This window comes from Ailuropoda melanoleuca, chromosome 4 (assembly GCF_002007445.2).
Source record: "Ailuropoda melanoleuca isolate Jingjing chromosome 4, ASM200744v2, whole genome shotgun sequence".
Classification (NCBI taxonomy): domain Eukaryota; kingdom Metazoa; phylum Chordata; class Mammalia; order Carnivora; family Ursidae; genus Ailuropoda; species Ailuropoda melanoleuca.
Genome location: NC_048221.1, coordinates 64,817,610 through 64,835,446, shown reverse-complemented (window position 1 = coordinate 64,835,446; position 17,837 = coordinate 64,817,610). Strand labels below are relative to the sequence as shown.

Genomic DNA, 17,837 nt, shown 5'->3' with positions numbered 1-17,837 from the left:
CCCCCCCCGAGCCGACCGCGGAGAAGGCGTCCTTCCTCCGTCACCCTTGCTTGTCAGTTTGTTGTGAAAGAAGGTGATGGCGGTGAAGTCTGGCGGGGGGGTGTTTTTATTCCTGCGTGAAGCCGGAATAATGGTGGTTCAGATCCCTTTGCCGGGGAACTTGAAATGGTCCTGGAGGGTTGTTCCAGGGTGTGTGTGCCTGTGCGTGTGTAAGTAAATTGCTTCCAGGCCTTGGAATCCGGTCAAGTTCAACTGCTTTGGGAGTGTCCCTCTCAGGGGTTTAGGCTCAGAGCGGTCAGTCTGGTCAACAAGAATAGGGACGAATGGTCTACGCAGTGGGGGAGGGTAACTTGTGCTGTCCCCCCGGCCCCCAGGGAAAGGCTGATGCTGAGTGTAGCTCAAACAGACATGCAGAAGACACTCATTCACAACAGGCAGGGCCAGTGCTTCACAGTTTATGCGGCCCTTTACGTTTCTCTTTTATCCCCCCAGCAGTCTTGTGCGAGACACGCTATTATCACTTTCCTTTCACAGCAGAGCAAAGCAGAGGCTTAGGCAGGGTGACTAACTTGGGGGACTGGCAGCCAGAAGGAGAGTGAGCCCTCTGGACTCCAAACCAATGCCTTCTGCTTTCTGGCATGATGGCTCCCGTGGTCAGTGCCTACCAGGGCTTTCCCCTGGGTGCTGCTGCGGGTGGTGACTCCTGCCAGGGGCAGCGGTCCCCAGCGATTCCCGCTGGCAGGAGACGCTCATCAGATGGGCGTGTTCTGGGGTTTTATCTCCACAGTCTAGGAACCGAGTCAGGGATGTCTCCGCAGCTGATTCCGTGGAGAAAAGGGGAGCCGAGATCCATCCATCATTGGAAGGTGCTGGCTGGGTTACCCTGGCTTGGTACAAGCTTCTGGAAGGTGAATGTATGAAATGGAACTCCANCAGCGTGGGGGAGGGGGGTGCTGGGGAAGTGCTGCCCCTTTCCCCACCCAGTTTACTGTGCAGCTGTGGGCATCTTTTTCTCTCTTGACTGCTTTTAATTTCTGATTTAATATTCTATTTAATATTCTGTATTCACGTCCTGTATTATGTTTTGTGCTAAACAAAACGTGGGGCCTTTGGGATGGGATTTGACGAGTGAAGAGACATGGAACCCCTTATTTATTTTCAGTCTTACCTGGTGAGCTGCCACCGTACTGCGTGTGGAGCAGCCCTTGCACCTGTCCACCCTTGGGTAGCCTCCATGTGCTTCCAGAAAGGATGTTTGACCTGAATTCTCACATGACCTTTGCATGGCTGAACTAAACCCTCCTTTTTTAATAGGCTGTACTCAGCCTCGTGTGGCATAATGTGGCAAGGTTTTCTTTATGGCTTTTTTTTTTTTTAAATAGCATCTTTTGAGTAATTCTTTTACTGTTGGTGAAACACTGTTTAAGATCAGATCCACTTATTTATTTAACAAATGTTTATTGAATATCTACCATTCCAGGTATTAATCCAGGTACTGAGGATAGAGCAGTGAATAGGATAGATGCAAATCCCTGCCCTCTAAAAATATGAATCCTCTTGGTGAAGTCTCAGGGCAGTCTCTCTGCATAAGAAGGTTCTTTGAACTTTGCCTCTTTGGATAGGGTGTGGGCCCCCTGGCTGCCCACAGGCAGGACACCATTCATTGTCTCCAGTGGAGAGGCAGGAAGTAACGGACACAGAAACAGCTCCACGGTTCCTAAGGTTTGGCAGGGGTGCTGAGATACACTCTAGGGCTCGACTGTGCACTGGGGTCAGGGAAGATGGAAAGCGCGTGTTTGGGATGCGTCGGTGGGAGATGGGCATCCACCTGGAAGCAGGTAGAGATGTTGTCAACAGAGCACCTTATTAATCAACGTGGCAAACCTGGACAATTGCAGTGAAACTACCCTAGCACAAGGGCTAGGCAAGTACAGAGCTTCTGCTACATGAGGGACCCAGTGTGAACTTGCCAGTTCAAGGACAGCAGGCATCAGGAGGCAGTGGGACCCACTGGCCGTGGTCCAGCCCATGATGTTCCCTATCGGCCGCTGTGCACAGAAACTGGGTTTGTGTTTCCCTTTCTTTGAGGTTTCGAGGTCATCAGGCGGGCTTGCAGGATCTGTGCTGTCAGCAGCTTTGTTCCTTGCTCCCTCCACCCTTGCCCTCGCCTGCGAGGAAATGTGCGGCAGTCTCCGGGCCATGCTTGGCACTTGGGAGTGTGGGGAGGAGCCCGGGCCCCAGAGTGATCCCGCCAAATATTGGAAGGGGTTGGGGTTTCCAAAGATCCCTGGTCACCTGCATACTTTGAACTCTGCGCTGTCTCCTCTTCTCATACATGGGGCAGAGTGGCAGAGCCTTTTTTTTTTTTTTCCGTTCCTACCTGTTCCAGAAAGAATTTATGAGATGCCATAAATCAAAAATCAGATGAAAGAAAACCAAGCGTAGAGGTGAAGTGGTGCCTGCAATGAGTCTAGAAATGTGGCAAACGTAAACCTTCATGAACTATATATTTGCAGAGTCGCCAAGTGGGGCTGCAGACACAGAGGTAAGCTGGTGCCCCGGGCTTGCCTGCACCTTAGCATTGCCTGAGGTGCTCGGATGAGAAATGGCAGGACTTGACCACAGAGCAAACAAACCAGCATCTCTGGGGGTGTGCCCAGACACTGGCATTTTTAAAGCCCCCGGGTGGTTCTAATGTGTAGCCCATGTTGATGACACTGATGTACTTTCCTGGTGGCAATAGGAGAGGGGAGACCTGCTGGGGCATAGCCGTCTGTGTCTTCAAGATGTAAAGGAAGTGCTCAGGAGAAGTAAAAGAATTCCTGGGATGGAGAAAAGTGGGACCTTTCCCCTGCAGGTCCCCATTTAGGAGGTGCCAAGAGCAATTTTAGGCTGTCGCTTGAAATGATTCCCCATTGCCAGTGCAGTTGGGTAACCAAGTTTTAGCTGGACTTAGGGTGCTAGTAGGAGATGGGGGAGGTGGCCTGTGCATCCCGAGTTCTGCATGTGTGGCCTCCCAAACCAGACAACGTAGGGACCTCGGCAGTTATAGCCCATGACTCCTGACCCTGAGTTCAATCAGGACTTACATGCTGTCACTTCAATCAGCGCTTCTCAGCTCATTCAGAACCCCCTACCCCCTTTAATGCAAATATTTGCAATTCTGAAACGATATACTAAAACTTACCTGCAATGGAATTTCCAACTAATCAGTATGATGGCTAGATGTAAAGAATTACTGTGTGGACGGATGCTTGGGCAGAGCCATACTAGACCCCAGCGAAGCCACTAAATGTGTTACAGAGACTGGACTACAGGGTCGCAGGGGATGGCTCCAAATGTGGTCTGGAGCAGAGGCATCCTGGTGGGGATCCAAGTACCCCTGAATGATGAGTGACTTTTGCTCAAGGTCTAAGGTCTAAGCGGTAGTCAAAACCAGTCCTCTCTGTTTTCACGGTAATCGCATTGCTGGAAAATTCAGTAGGTCTGAAAAGTGTGCCAACAATATATATTCTGTGCAAGTTCAGGATAGAGATAGGCACTAGGCTCCCCAAATGATAAGTGACATGTGCAGCTTAGAGGTCCTGCAGGACAAGAGACGGTCTTTACTTTGCAGAACTGTGTTGTTGTTCTGGAAGTGACTCCACCACTCAGTGCTTCATCGTGATCACCCAAACTGCCCCCTTCTCCATACTTTCAAAAGTGCTCTCTTAGCAACCATAGCAGCTCCTTTGAGAACCAGGGCTTCCCCTCATCACTTGGTAGTAAGTGATTAAAGCCCTAATACCACTGTGCGCCCTGACATAGCACGGCGCGGATGGTGGGGAAGCCAGCCAAACGGAGTGCACTTGCGTTGACTCTTACGGGGCATATTGGTGGTGATAGAAATCAGAACGGTGGAGTCGTGTGCTGTGAAGGGTGGCTAGTAAGGGACACAAAGGAACTTTAGGGGAGAATAGAAATGGTCTATATCTTGATGGGGTATCCCTGGGGTATAAGGTCGTCACAGTTAATGGAACTATACACAGATATACTGTATTCCTGGGTATACAGTTGTCACAGTTAGTGGAATTATACACTTAAGACTTACTGTGTGTTTCACTGTATGCATATCTTCGTAAAAAAAGCCAGAGGAGTGAGGACAAATAAAAATTTGTATAGAGGGTGTCTAGTCCCCTGTGACTACCTGGAACTCTCACTTTGAGAAACAGAGCTGTTCTTGCCCGACTGGCGGGCAGTGCTTGGGGACAAGCCCTGGGAGGCAGGACTCAGTATGGAGCCTTTGGCAAGGAGCCGTGCCAGAGGGCTGACAGGGTGAGGCAGATCATCTGAGAGGGGACGAGGGATGGGAGAGCAGAGCCTTTCCCATACCCGGGTCTGGTTGCTTGTGGTCCAGGAGCCCTAGCAGGTTCACTGTGGAGAAAGGGACACTGTTAAAATTCAATCCAACCATCAAGAGGAGGCTTGGGTCTGGCCCATTCCTGTCTGTAGCCCTCTGGTGATGGTAATCCTGTCCCTCTGTGCCTTACTTTCCCTTTTGCTGTAAAAACCCACGTGAAGCCACCAGTCTGGTCGCTTTGTGCCTTGTAATAGCTGAACAGCTTAGACTGCCTAGTGACACTTAAAACCTCTGTGGCTATTTTTATCTCCATAGCTCTGTGCATGATAGCCTCTGAAGATTAAAAAACTTTCCTTGCCTCATTTGTGCGAGTCAATAAGCCAAATGAATCTGCTGTGAGCCAGGCTTTTGGATCGCCTGATAGGAAGATTGCCAAAATGTCAGTGTTTCTCAGACCTTCTGAGATGATGAGTGTTTCTGTGTCCGCCGTCATGGGAGTGGTTTTGTTTGCTCATAGTTCTGTATAACCTTTTCTCTGGAGGAAAATCAGGGACAGCCATACGGGACGAACGCATGGTGGGGTTTTAGGATGTGGTGGGCTATGTGTTGCTCATCTCTGCAGAAGGGAAGCAGTCGTATCATACCATGGTGACCCCCTGACTCCTTGGGGACATCCTTGTTCTCCTTCCCTGTCTTGAGTGTGGAAGCATCTTGGGGGGGCGTCCTCAGTGTTAGGGCGAGGTTGCTCTGGCCCCATGGGAGTGACGCTGTGTGGCCGTCATGGTTCCATTTCCCATGACCGGGACCGGGAAGAGATGATTGTTGTCTATGTAGGGCAGTGCCTCCCAGATTTTCCCACCAAAGGACTCCTCTTGAGAAATGAAAAGTAAATACTCAGTCTAGCACTCCAAAGTGGCTCACCTTAAGGGCTCTTTCTTGGATGACTCATGTTTACCTCTGGGAGATTTTTCTCTCCATTTCATAGTATAGCTGTGTTTCCTCTAATATAGAAATGACTCCGCCCAGAAAGTCCTTGAGTCTAATCAGTACCCCAGGAAGTTCGACTCTGAGTTCCCTGGCTGTCTACAGCTTCTCCTTGGGGATTGCAGATTCTAGATTGAGAAACAGGGACTTGGGTAAGTCCAGAATGCTAAAGAATTTTCCACAGTCACGTGGTTCTGTGGCTTTATGAGTAAGTTCCTTTATGCCTTGTCTTGAAAACTGACATTTTTGGTCTAAATACTGGAGACTGATTCCGTTTGAGTCCTTATAACAGGTGAAGATCATAATTACAGGCTTGATTTTGAGACCGTGCCCATTCCCCAGAGGTGTTCATAATGGTTCTCAGCAGAACACGGAGGTTGTGCGAATTCATGAGCTGAAGAGCCTGCTTTAGTCTTTGCTTCTTTCAGGGACTATCCACAGTCCCTTCTCAGTTGTCGTCAATTGGTCGGAGCCTGATTCTCTGAATATTTCTCTGTTGGGTCAGATATTCATATATACACATGTCGAATAATGTGTGGGATGAGAAGTCGTATTGAACGATGCTCTGTATTCGTGAGGCCCTCAGTGTGAAGAGTGAGCCGGTATGAGGTGGAAAGTACCAGTAGGATTTCCGTTTCAATTTCAGATACGGGGCCCTTCAGGTCCCTGGAAGGAAGAGGAGGAGGAGGCTTCTGCTGCTGTCTTCTCTCTCTTCTTGGGTTTCTACAGACGTGTGGCTGCTGCAGAACTTCCCCTCGAACCAGGCGAGAGAGCTCCCATCCAGGCCCTGTGCTTGGGAAGGTCCTGCGACGCTTCTCAGCCAGCCTCGTGCGTCAGCAGGGCCAGGAGTCTGTGGGGCTAATAGGATGTGCCTCGTCGGAGCCTGTGCCCACTAGCATGGCCATAATCCGGGTACCTGGGACCCCAACAGGCTGGGCAGAGCATGCACACGGGTCTCTTTCTTAGGTCATCCCCCCGCGGACTCCAAGGCCGCTGTGTCTCCCTGGTCTGCTGAGTGGCCCGGGCTGGACGGGCTGGATGTGTGATTGGGATGTCTACCTGTATGCACGCTCAGGGCCCCTCGTGATACGTGACCGGGCTGGGGGGCCATCGAGGCAGTGCAGCTCGGAGGGTGACGTGGGCAGGGGGAGCACAAGACACTCCGGGGACTGCTCCGTGCAGATGCTGCATGGGACAGCGCAGCGTGCCCTCGGACCCTGCTCCCAGAGCCACGTGCCTGCCGCCCCCTTCCCAGAAGTTGACCCATGCAGCGCATGGGCCTTCCTGAGGTCTGGGGTGTGTCTGATGCGTGCCACCTCTCTCCTTGGCCTGGCTTTTGGCCTGGAAGGCAAGACACACAATGTGGGGGAATTCCTCAGGAATAAGAAGGAAATGCCTCAAGGTTGTGGGAAATTCTTCCAGAAGAAGGCGTTAATAGGTGCACCATGGCCACAACTTGGGAATCACACCCCCTTCCCTCTGCACCGGGGCCCTGGGCCCTGTGGAAGCCTCTTGGGTTCCGGTGACTGGCCCTCTGCCCCCAGCTGTCACTTTTCCTGTGTCTGCACAGGGAGCGGGGCTTCTGTTGGGGGCCTGCGCGTTCGTGGTCCATCTTTGCTTCTGTAGTTGAGCTCCTGGTGAAGCTGGTCGTGCTAGGTCTAGGAGGACATTGCTGTATGCCTTACGGTCATATTTCCACGTTCTCTCTAATAAACAAGAGGCTTCGCATGTATCCGCCGTGTGCCACAGAGCCATGGTGTGTACCGGTTTCCAAATACATTATAATCACTGAAAAGCAAGGGGAACTGTACTTGGGAAGTGCATGATGGCTCGCTTTTTCATGTGATTGTCATAGAAAGCTCTGCTCCCACCCCGGTGCCCTGCAGTGAATGGACCAGGCTGCTAGGGGTGGCGGGGTGACCAGCCGAGGCCACCGTCAAGCCAGCCCTCCTCCCCCGGTCGGGCGTCAGTACCTCAGTGCGCCCCCGGGCTGCTGCACCCCAGCTGGAATCAGTTATGGAGGGGTTGGTAGGCATAGCGGGAAATTTCATATGTAATCCAGACATTGCTGCACCTAAGGGTAGGAAAGGAGCCGTGTGTTAATTTATTGAGAACATTAATCCTTCCCTCTTTCTTCATCCTTTTATTTTATGTGGAAAGTTCATCGGAACAATAACACAGTGGAATAAATTTGTGACATTTTTATTGTCATTACTTTCTAAAAATATTTTGAATTTTACTTGTAAACGAATTTCAAAAATCACAGCCGGTTTTGCTCAGTCGCCTCTGGACAAGGGAGGTTGACTTAGCCAGTATCCCTTCTGGTGGGAATCGCGCCCAGTATCTGGTCCTGCTCCTTCTGCTCTCCCTCAGCGTCCTCCCTGGCTTCCTGGCTGTGCAGCCTTTGTGAAACCCCTGGAATAGTAATCTTCCTTTTCCAGTGCGGCTTCCAGCCCCATTATGGTTCCCCTCGCATTTCTCTTCTCTGACTCACACTCAGTTCCCATATTCCATCCCTTCTCCCCCTTGATTCGAGGCCAGGTTTTTGTCCCTCTGTGGTTTGATGTGAGATGTCGGGTAGACGAATCCCTCCCTCCCTCCCTCCCTTAGCTCTTACCACAATGCAAGATGAGTAGGATGGGGCCCTCTTCACAGGAGTATGGGAGAGGGAGACGATCTTCTCTGTACTTTTCTTTCCTGGCCCAGGTAGGGGAGGCCAGCCACCAGGGGAGCCCTGGGTCCCAGAGCCAGAGGTCTGAGGCACCAGGGACTCTGGGCCCAGGAGAACCTATGTGACTGGATGCTCCTGGCTGTGGAGGAAGAGGGTGTCTACACGGGGCCCCTGGGAGAGGCCTCAGATCAGAATCGGCTCAGAGCTGGTGGGACGTCATGGAAGAAGTAGGCTGACTGGAAAGGGCAGAACCAAGTGCCAGGCCTGGGGAGCACAGCGCCTCCACCGTGGCAGAAGGGCAGCGTGCTTGCAGATGGGAAGGTGAAGAAGCCGTGAACCAAGTAGCAAAGGATGGGAAGAAGAGACGGGGTTATAAAAGTTCTTTTAAAAACTTTCTGGGGCAAAGAGGAAGAGGGAAAGTGAAGTGGTTTGGGGGACTTGGGAAGTCAACTCTGCAAAAGGTTTCCTGGACTTTCCAAATAAATTCATTCCTCTTGCCCATCCTTGTCCCCCTCCCCACCCTATTCATTTCTCTGAAATTCTCCATACCAGTACCCCCAAACTGCGCTCATTTCTGGCCTGCACTGACGGAGCTGGGGAGAGCACTGTGATTCTGGCCGGGGACAGGAAGAACAGGGAGTCTTTGATTTTGTGTTACGATTCATGAGGATAAGCCTCTGTGCCTCTGACCCCTTAATGTCATGCTGTGTACCTTCCCATAAATCTAACATGAATGATCAGGAGCTCATTAGTCCATTTAATCTAAGCAGAGTGTTTGGTGTTGCATTAGTCAGCCTATTTTATGGATTGGACATTAAAAGTCCTGATGCTTCAGCCTTACCAGCATTGCAAAGGCCTAAGGAAATGATTCAGACATGAAACAAATACCAGACTCCGAAATACCAAAAGTAAACTGTAAAACCAGGGAATGGATGGTGGACTGTCTAGAGGACATCACCAGTAGGGCACATCACAGCTCAACTTTTTGGAAGTTCTTCCAGATTCTGTAATTTGGAATGCAGGTGTAGCGATATGCTTGATAGAAGGAAGCCTGAGGACTCACGGTGTGCCTGTTCTTATAAAGGGCCTGTTCCTTTTCCCCCCGGCATCTGGTTCTTTCTCTGAGCTCTGTTCTCCAAGCGCATAAAGTGGCAAGATGCCATAGGTGGTTCCACCTTTCTGCCTCGCTGGGTCCAGCAAAGTGCCAGGTTATTTGTGTTTGTTCCAGAAGAGATGGTGGTTGTCAACCTCTTGGTATCCCTCACCCCCCGCTACTCGACTTTCTGAAACTGTAGTCTCAGAGGACGGTGGGGCACAGTGCTCTTTAAACGGGTGACTCACTTTTGTCAGCTTGTGTTGGTTGTTTTTGGACACTTCTTGAGGTATGTGCAGTACCTCAAGTCGGTAACTTGAAGCTTCCTCATTCCAGCTCACACTGGCGTGTATGCTTCCTTCCCCAGATAGACTCGCCTCTCAAAGATGCTGATTCCATCCTGAGAAGCAGGACCACTTCACACAAGAAAGGGCCATCTCCAAGGTTACAAGGCTGCTTCCCCCCCGGCGGGCCCACCGGCCTTTTCTCACAGACGGCAGGAGTCTCCAACCTCAGCTTCAGGTGATCCTGGCATACCTCTCACTGCATACAGAACATTCTGTTTGTCCGTACACTTTCCCTTGGGACAGCTGCATGGTTTTATCTGATTTCTGAAGGGGTCTGTGGCCGCACCGAGGGCCACTGCTCACCCACTTTCCCAGGGTCACTTACCAATCACTACGGGTATGACCTGTGTGCCGATGGCTCCCAATACACTGTGTGCTGTCCAGTTCCAGCACATTCCAGCCCTGTGTCCATTTCACTCAGCTTTCAGCTGACACTTGGATTCTCAATTTCTGCTGGAGGCAACACTGCTGACCAGCAGACCCATGCCCAGCGGTACCGTGAGTGACACCCTTTGGGCATCTCCTCGGGCTGTCTGTGGGTTCTGGAACCTGTCCCTCTTACCTGGCCCGGCCCTCGCCGGTCCCCGTCTGAGTGAATCTGGGCTGCTGCACCCCAGACCCCCTCCTCTTGCTGGCCTCGGAGCGAGTCTTAGATACACCCTCTTTCTGTCTGTCCTTCACTGCTGGCTGGCTCACGGCCACATCCTCTCTCATCTGGGCCCCCTTTCACAGCCATCTGCTCTCCCTGCCTACCCTTGTGTCTCCGGTTTATATTCCACATGGGAGCCAAGATTTCTATGAAATCTGACTGTCCACCACGCTGCAGCTTAACCCCTTCAAGTGGTTCTCTTTGTTGCCACCGGCAAGTTGCGGTCCCCACTCTGCAGCCTGGTTCTATGTGTTGTGGGCCCTGGCAGTCTCCTCAGCTCTGCTTGTTGGCCTCCCACGTTTGGTTATGCTCCAGACCTGCATGGGACTGGTCTCCTCTAGGTGCCCCCCACCACCTCATGACGTTCCGGTGACCCTCCATCCAGGAGCCCTCGTCCAGGCTGAGTTAGGGCCCTGGGCATTCCTCTCCCCATAGACACCCCTGCATTGGCGGAGAGCTCTGCGGACCCTCCCGCCTTCCCCGCTGGCCGGTGAGCTGCTTGAGCCAGAGCCTGGGTCGTTACTCCTGCTTGTTCCCAGGGCCACGTGTCGATGCAGGCGTGTGGTAGATAGCCAGTATCCGATTGTTGAATTCAGCAGTGAACGAATAAAGAGATGAATGGATAGCTGGAAACATTTCACCAAAACTTGTACTTGTCATCAGCATGGGGGTGATTATAATAGCTAACATTTGAAGATGACCATGTGCCAGATGTTTCTACACCCCTCACACGTGACAAATCATTTCACCCTCAGTAGCTGTCAACAACAAATACTGCTTGCATCATCCCCATCTTGTCAAATGGGGAACTGAAGCATGGAGGCTGAGCTTTGATCCCATGCACCCTTGACAGGGTGTGTGGGACACATCTGTGATCACATGGGGCTTATGCCCAAATTGTGGCCATCTTGAAGCACGGCTTCTTGTTTAATTACTTTATTTCATTTTTGGGGAGGGGGGTCTCTGGCATTAGCACTCTGCCTGGCATATAGCAGAACACAGATGCTGTTGAGAGACTTCCTCACTTGGCCCCCCTTTCAACTATTGGCAGTGCAAGTCTAGTCAGGTTGGCCATCATCTTTGGGATTTCTATGTTGTTTGGGGGATCTGGCGGGGTTTGTGTTGATTTTTGTCAGGGGCATGGTTAGTTTAGTCTCGGGTGTATCTTCACCTCCCTCCCTTCCACTGTCCTTCCTTGGACACATGACCCTAACCCCATCTCATGGCCTGAAGCTGATCCCCTTGCCCTAAGGTTCTGGGGACTGATATGGCTTCAGAAGTTCCCCTGTTGAAAGGAAGGAGCCATCCTCTCCCCTGCTTTTTCTCAAAGCATTTCCGGGGCAGGTGAAGCAAAACCTGGACCTGGGGGCTTGGCTTCCATGTTTTATAGTCTGTCAGAGTGGGAATGGCTCAGTGATCATCTGACTCCGCGCCCACTGGTACGTATGAGGGAACTGAGGCCCTGGGAGGCGTTGTGTCCAACATCACACTGCCCTGCTGTGGCAGGCCATAGCCCTGCTCTTATAACGAATCAGCATTTCCCCGTAATTAATTCAGAATTATATCTTGAGATATAATCTCAAGTATAAAACTAGCCCTGGCACCTTCCATTTCTTCTCCCATGCTTAGTAATCACACAAGTCAGGTCTTGTAATTGCATGAACTAACAGCTGGCACTGTTCACTTCATTTCCTGGTGTCTTTGTATTGTTTCAGATAAACTAACACGAGTAGTTGATTGGCCTGGAACTGGCCATTGGGAAATATTTTAACCCTTTATTTTCTGCCTCTCTGTCATGGAGCCTTAAAACACACACCCACACAGTTACAGAAAGAGCCAAGAAGCCAGGCTGCTGGACTTCTTATTTTAATAATCTAAGTATAGTTTAAAAGTAAATATGATAATAACACAATTCATCTGGGTGAACTTGGGAGAAGGCCAATTTACGTGAATAAAATGTCAGAATTACAGGATATTTAAGGAATGTAGTCTTACTGCTGTGAGGTAGGTCCCCAATTCTGACCAGAAGCAGGATCATGTTGATGTAGGGAGACTAACCCATCATTGTGACTTGGGGATGAGGCAGGTGGGAGTTAGTTTATATGGTTTTGGAGAGTTTTCTGGAATAGTAGCGTTTTTATTTTTGTTTCACATACATTCCTTTCTTTTCCAGGAGAATATGAAAGTGTTACTCAGGCTTGTTTGTCTCATAGCTGTACTGATTCCTTCTCTGGAAGCCGGTAAGTTAAGCATTTCCTCGTGTTCTTGTCTGCTGAGAAACCTATTACTTAGAACACATGAAGTACCTTCCCTGACGGAGTTATTTCTTTTCCTCACCTGTTTCTGTTGAATCCCAGAACAGCCAGCCTCCTTATCACAGAACTGTACTGTACATTCTCTCATTTACGGATTGGGAAACTGAGGCACAGTGAGGCTAAGAGCCCAAGCTCGCCTAGCTAGTGTCAGAGCAGGAGCTAAAATCCAGGCTTCCAATGTCAAAGCCAGGCCTCCTCCGACTTTGTTGCTGATTGAAGAGTGTGATAGGAGATCCTGGCTTTCATTCAGAAGAGGCGTTAAATGTAGTCATTATGAACCCACAGCTGAGAGCCATCAAGAGATAGTTCTTTGTTTTTTTGTTTTTGTTTTTTTTAGTCTGGCTTCTTTCAGGCAGCATAATTATTTTGAGGTCCATTCATATTGTATAAATCGATAGTTATTATTTTATTACATGGTAGTTGTCTATTGCATGGGTATATCACCATTTAATAATCCATTCACATTTGATGGACATTTCAGCGTTTCTAGTTCTTGACTATTCAGAGTAAAGGTGCTACAAAAGGTAGCATTCGGGTCTTTGAATGGACGTATATTTTCATTCCTCTTAAGGGAATACCTGAGAGGGGAATGGTTGGGTCATATGGTAAGCTTATATTAAACTTTTTAAGGACCTACTAAAGTGTCTTCCAAGCAGTTGTACCATTTTATACCTCACCAGCAGTGAATGAAAGTTCCACATTTCACCAACACCTGATATTGTCAACCTCTTCAATTTTAGTACTGAAAGGAGTAATATCGGTTTGTAGTTTTAATTCCATTTCTTAATGATAATGAACTTCTTTTCATGTGCTTTTTTGCCATCCATATATCATAATTCACTTTATCTCCTTTGTCTGGCTTATACTAATAGCGTGTTTTCTTTAAAATAACTGCTCTCAGGCTTATGGTATCCATCTTTAACTTACTGCTGTCTACTTTCAAGTGATACTATACTATTTCACATATACTCTAAAAAACTTACAACAATATACATCTATTTCTCCCTTCTCAAAATTTGTCTAATTGTTCCTATACATTTTACTTCTTTATATGTTATAAATCTCACAATACTTTTTTATGTTTGTTTTAAATGTTCAATTATCTTTAAAGAGATTTAATAATGCTATGGCTTGATGTTCATTAATCTTTTTTTCTGTAGTTTCAAATCTGCCATTAATCATATCCAATGTATTTTTAAGTCAATATTGTAGTTTTCATTACTAGAAATTTAAGTTTTAAAAAAATCTCTTTTATGTCTCTACTCAACATGTTTGATCTAGTATCTTGAACAAATGGAACACAGTAGTAATGGCTAATTTAATTTTCAATGTATTAATTCTGTCATCTGGGTCATTTCCAGGTCAATTTTGATTGATTATTTTCTTCTTTTTTTAGAAGATTTTATTTATTTATTTTAGAGAGAGAGAGAGAAAGAGTGTGAGCACAAGTTGGGGGGAGGGACAGAGAGAGAGGGAGAAGCAGACTTCCCACTGAGAGGGGAGACTGATGCCGGGCTCGATCCCAGGACCCTGAGATCATGATCCGAGCCAAAGGCGGGCACTCAACTGACTGAGCCACCCAGGCACCATGATTATTTTCTTCTTATCATTGATTGTATTGCCCCATTTCTTTGCACACCTAGTAATTTTTGATTGAATGCTAGACATTGTAGATTTTACCATTTCAGGTGCTGGGTATTTTTGTATTACTAAAAGTGTTCTTGAACTGTTCTGCCACAGGGTTGTCATTTGGAAATAGTTGATCCTTTCAGGTTTTGCTTTTAAGTTTTATTAGTCATGATCAGAAAAGGGCTTATTTTAGGCCTAATTTGCCCCATCTACAGGGTCAAACCCTCTGGGTACCCTACCTGACGTTCCATGATTAATGAGGTTTTCCATTCTAGCTGTTGAGAACAGCAGTATGTGCTCTAGTCAATATTCACTCTAATCCTTCTGGCAATTCTCACTCTGGCCTTGGGTTGTTTTCTTACATGTGGTGCTCAGCTGAAACCTTGAGGGAGACCGTATAGATCTCCCCAACTCACTCTCTCTCTCTATCTATACAGCTCTAATCCCTTTGCTACTCTGTCTTGCAAACTCGTGGTTTACCTGGATTTCCAGCTCTAACCTCTCCATTCAGAGAGAATCCTGGGCTTTGCCTGTTTTTCCTCCTTGCAATGTCATGACCTAGAATCTTTCTCTAGGCAGTAATTTGGGAAAATTGTATGGCTCACCTACTTTGTTTTCCATCTTTCTGGTATTTCTGTCCTTTGTTCCTTGATGTTCAATGTCTTGAATATTGTTTCATATACTTCATCCGTTTTTGCAATCATTCAGGTGGGAAGGCAAATCTAGTCCATTTTGTACTGAAGCAGGTCTCTCTCATGCTACATTAGCATCAATTTTTAGATGAATAAAGAGGGGATGAGAGAGGTTAAATAACTTTCTCAAGGGCACACAGATAGTAAGTGCCACGACTGGATTTGAATATAAATCTTTCAGACTTCCAAGATGATGCTTTTAATTGTAAAGTTGTTAAAACTCATATATAATATGAATTGATGTATTTTATAATTGATGTGTTTAAATGTCGATATTACATTAAAAAACATGGATGGATTTCTCACAGAAATTCCTTTCTCTTTTTCCCTTTTAAAGACATATGTGAGGAACGTGCAGAACGAATAATTTTAGTTTCATCTGCATATGAAATTGATGTTCATTCATGTCTTCTTAACCCAAATGAAAGGAAAGGCACTATAATTTGGTATAAAAATGACGGCAAGACTCCTGTATCTATGGAAGTAGACTCCAGGATTCACCAGCACGAAGATAAACTTTGGTTTGTTCCTGCCAAGTTGGAGGATTCAGGACATTACTATTGCGCCGTAAGGTAAGAAAGGAATCAATATGTTGCAGACACGTGTTCTGTGTGCCTGCAGTAGTTAAGGACAGAAACATCTTTAATTGTGCTGAATTCACCTATTTTGGTTTATTTTAGGAATTCAACTTACTGCCTCAAAGTTAAAATCACTATTAAGTTTGTACAGCATGAACCTAACTTATGTTACAACACAGAAGCTATATTTACACAGAAACTACCTGTTGCTGCAGATGGACAACTTGTGTGTCCTTATATGGAGTTTTTTAAAGATGAAAAAAATGGCTTACCCGAAATACAGTGGCATAAGGTAATTTTATGTTAAATATGACATTTTACTTTTCCAGCAAATAAAATCGTTTTCTGTCCTAGACAATAGGGTAAATCTGCAGAGTACTTTTTCATTTGACGTATTGTTTGCTTTTGCATGGTGACACTGAATAGAAATATTTTTAAAGTTGTGAGACTGCGTACATTTAATTTGCAGTTTTTTAAAATTTTTGTAAAAGATTTTATTTATTTGACAGAGAGAGAGAGAGGGAGTGCACAAGCAGGGGGAGCAGCAGAGGGAGAGGGAGAAGCAGGCTCTCTGCTGAGCAGGGAGCCCGATGCGCGGCTTGATTCCAGGACCCTGGAATCATGACCTGAGCCGAAGGCAGACGCTTAACCAACTGAGCCACCCAGGCACACTTCAATTTTCAGTTAAATGAAAGTCTTACTTTCTGTTACTTTTATTTAATAAGATAAAGTTGAGAAGAGGATAGTTGAAATAAAAGCTATTTAAAGATAAGGCTGATTATAAATTTAAGGTTTTTGAGATAATATATAATATATATAATATATAATTATATAATATAATCATATAATATATTATTATAATATATTATAATAATTATATAATTATATTATATATAGCATATAATATATATCATGTATATTAAAATATTAAATTATTAAAATATTAAATTATTAAATTAAATATATAAAATATGTAATAATGTATAATAATATGATAAATATAATATATTTATTATAAAATATATTGTTTTTTTGTTTTATTAAAAATATTAAGTGGTCCTTAAACAACTGAGTGGTTTAAGTAACTGTCTTAAGAGTGGATTGGCTAGCATTCTGTGGAACACATCATGTTTTGGTAACTTTGATCTACCTAGTTTGTTGGAACTTACATGGGGAATCATCTTGTAGAGGTTAAGAAATACAAAATAAATACTATCAATGTGGAAAAGAAGTACAGTGTTACTAAGAAACTATGGCTTTAGCATCTGTCCTCAAACACGTTTTTCTTGCAAAGTAAATTTGTCTTCACTTGTCTTCAAAGTGCAAAGCTCCTAGGCATAAAGATTTAATATCCTAGGAATATAATTGGGACTATTGCCAAAAAAATACTATATTAAAACTTGTATGCAGGGAACATTGTCATATATATTCATACATGTGTTCAGCTTGTGATCATGTGTCTGCTGCAAAACAGAGGAGAAATAAACAGGTGTATGAAGATTATTCTTGTAAATGTTCCTGAGGTTTTCCGTTCATATATGTATAAACATCACACGCATAAAACGTTTGCCAATGAGAAAAAACGGAGTTTCTTTAGCTGGTAGGCGGGAAAATCATTACTTGGTCTTAATGCTTCCTCCCTCTCCCTCTAGGATTGCAAACCTCTACTTCTTGACAATATAAACTTTACTGGAGTGACGGATAGACTCATCATAGCAAACGTGACTGCAGCGCATGAGGGGAAATATACTTGTGGAACATTCTACACGTACTTGGGAAAGCGATATCGTATTACCCGGGTGATAGAACTGATAACTATAGGTGAGTTCTAGCTCCAGTCCTAGGAGTTTGAATATGGGAAGGCCCAGAAACCGTGATTCTAATATTACCTTCATTGTTCAGGGAGGAACAAAACCCAAGAGAAGCTTGATGACTTGCTAAAGGTCGCATAGCTTTAGTTTTTTTATGGCTAATACTATGTACATGTTTTGCATTCCTGCTTCAGATGCAGTGCTAATTAGACAGACAGTAAGAGCTATGGTTTCCAACCGAAGTGAGAGGCTTGTTCTTTGCCATGGCTATAGATGGTTCTTCCAGAGCGCTCTGGGGTTCCCTGTGACTGGTGTACGAGGAAGGGCAGTTCTGAGCACTTTCGCTTGGAAGCCTGAGTGTCCAGCAGTAAAAAACATTGACTTGATCTTGTTGGGTTGGACGCTAATGGGCCTTGGAATACGTTGCATTCCCAGAGCGCACTCTACCTACTGTTAGTTTCTTGTTAGCTCCGTTACTTTCCCTCTCTCAGCCTGTTTCCACCTCTGTAAGATGATCCAACCTTCCAAGGTTGCTGGGGAGATTAGAGATCAAGTATGCTCTGCTTGTGATCATGTGCCTGGTCCAAAACAGTGGAGGAATAAATAGGCGTAGATAATTATTCTTGTAAATCTTCCTGAGGCGTTCAGTTCTCTATTAACTATGTAAATGTGTGACTTTTTTTTTCCCCCAAAAATGACATTGCCTTTGAAAATTCATCCTGGAAATGA

The 17,837-nt window shown here is 46.3% G+C and overlaps 1 protein-coding gene across 12 annotated transcripts in view; it reads left to right on the top strand.

Moving 5' to 3' along the window:
* The window catches only part of IL1R1 (interleukin 1 receptor type 1), a 71,656-nt gene that overhangs the window by 39,006 nt on the left and 14,813 nt on the right, over positions 1-17,837 (top strand). For 4 of the 12 annotated variants that reach the window (XR_004624822.1, XM_011230936.3, XM_011230944.3 and 1 more), the window contains exons 3-7: positions 9,455-9,609; positions 12,257-12,323; positions 15,057-15,291; positions 15,400-15,589; positions 16,950-17,118. Coding sequence is in view for 11 of the 12 variants with exons in the window: in XM_011230936.3 (XP_011229238.1) it covers positions 12,263-12,323; positions 15,057-15,291; positions 15,400-15,589; positions 16,950-17,118 (655 nt within the window). In the remaining variant the exon portion in view is untranslated. Of the gene's footprint in view, positions 1-104; positions 909-2,389; positions 2,546-5,969; positions 6,236-9,454; positions 9,610-12,256; positions 12,324-15,056; positions 15,292-15,399; positions 15,590-16,949; positions 17,119-17,837 lie in introns of those variants that run through there. The other 8 variants (XM_019804867.2, XM_034658958.1, XM_034658956.1 and 5 more) reach the window with 7 other exon arrangements.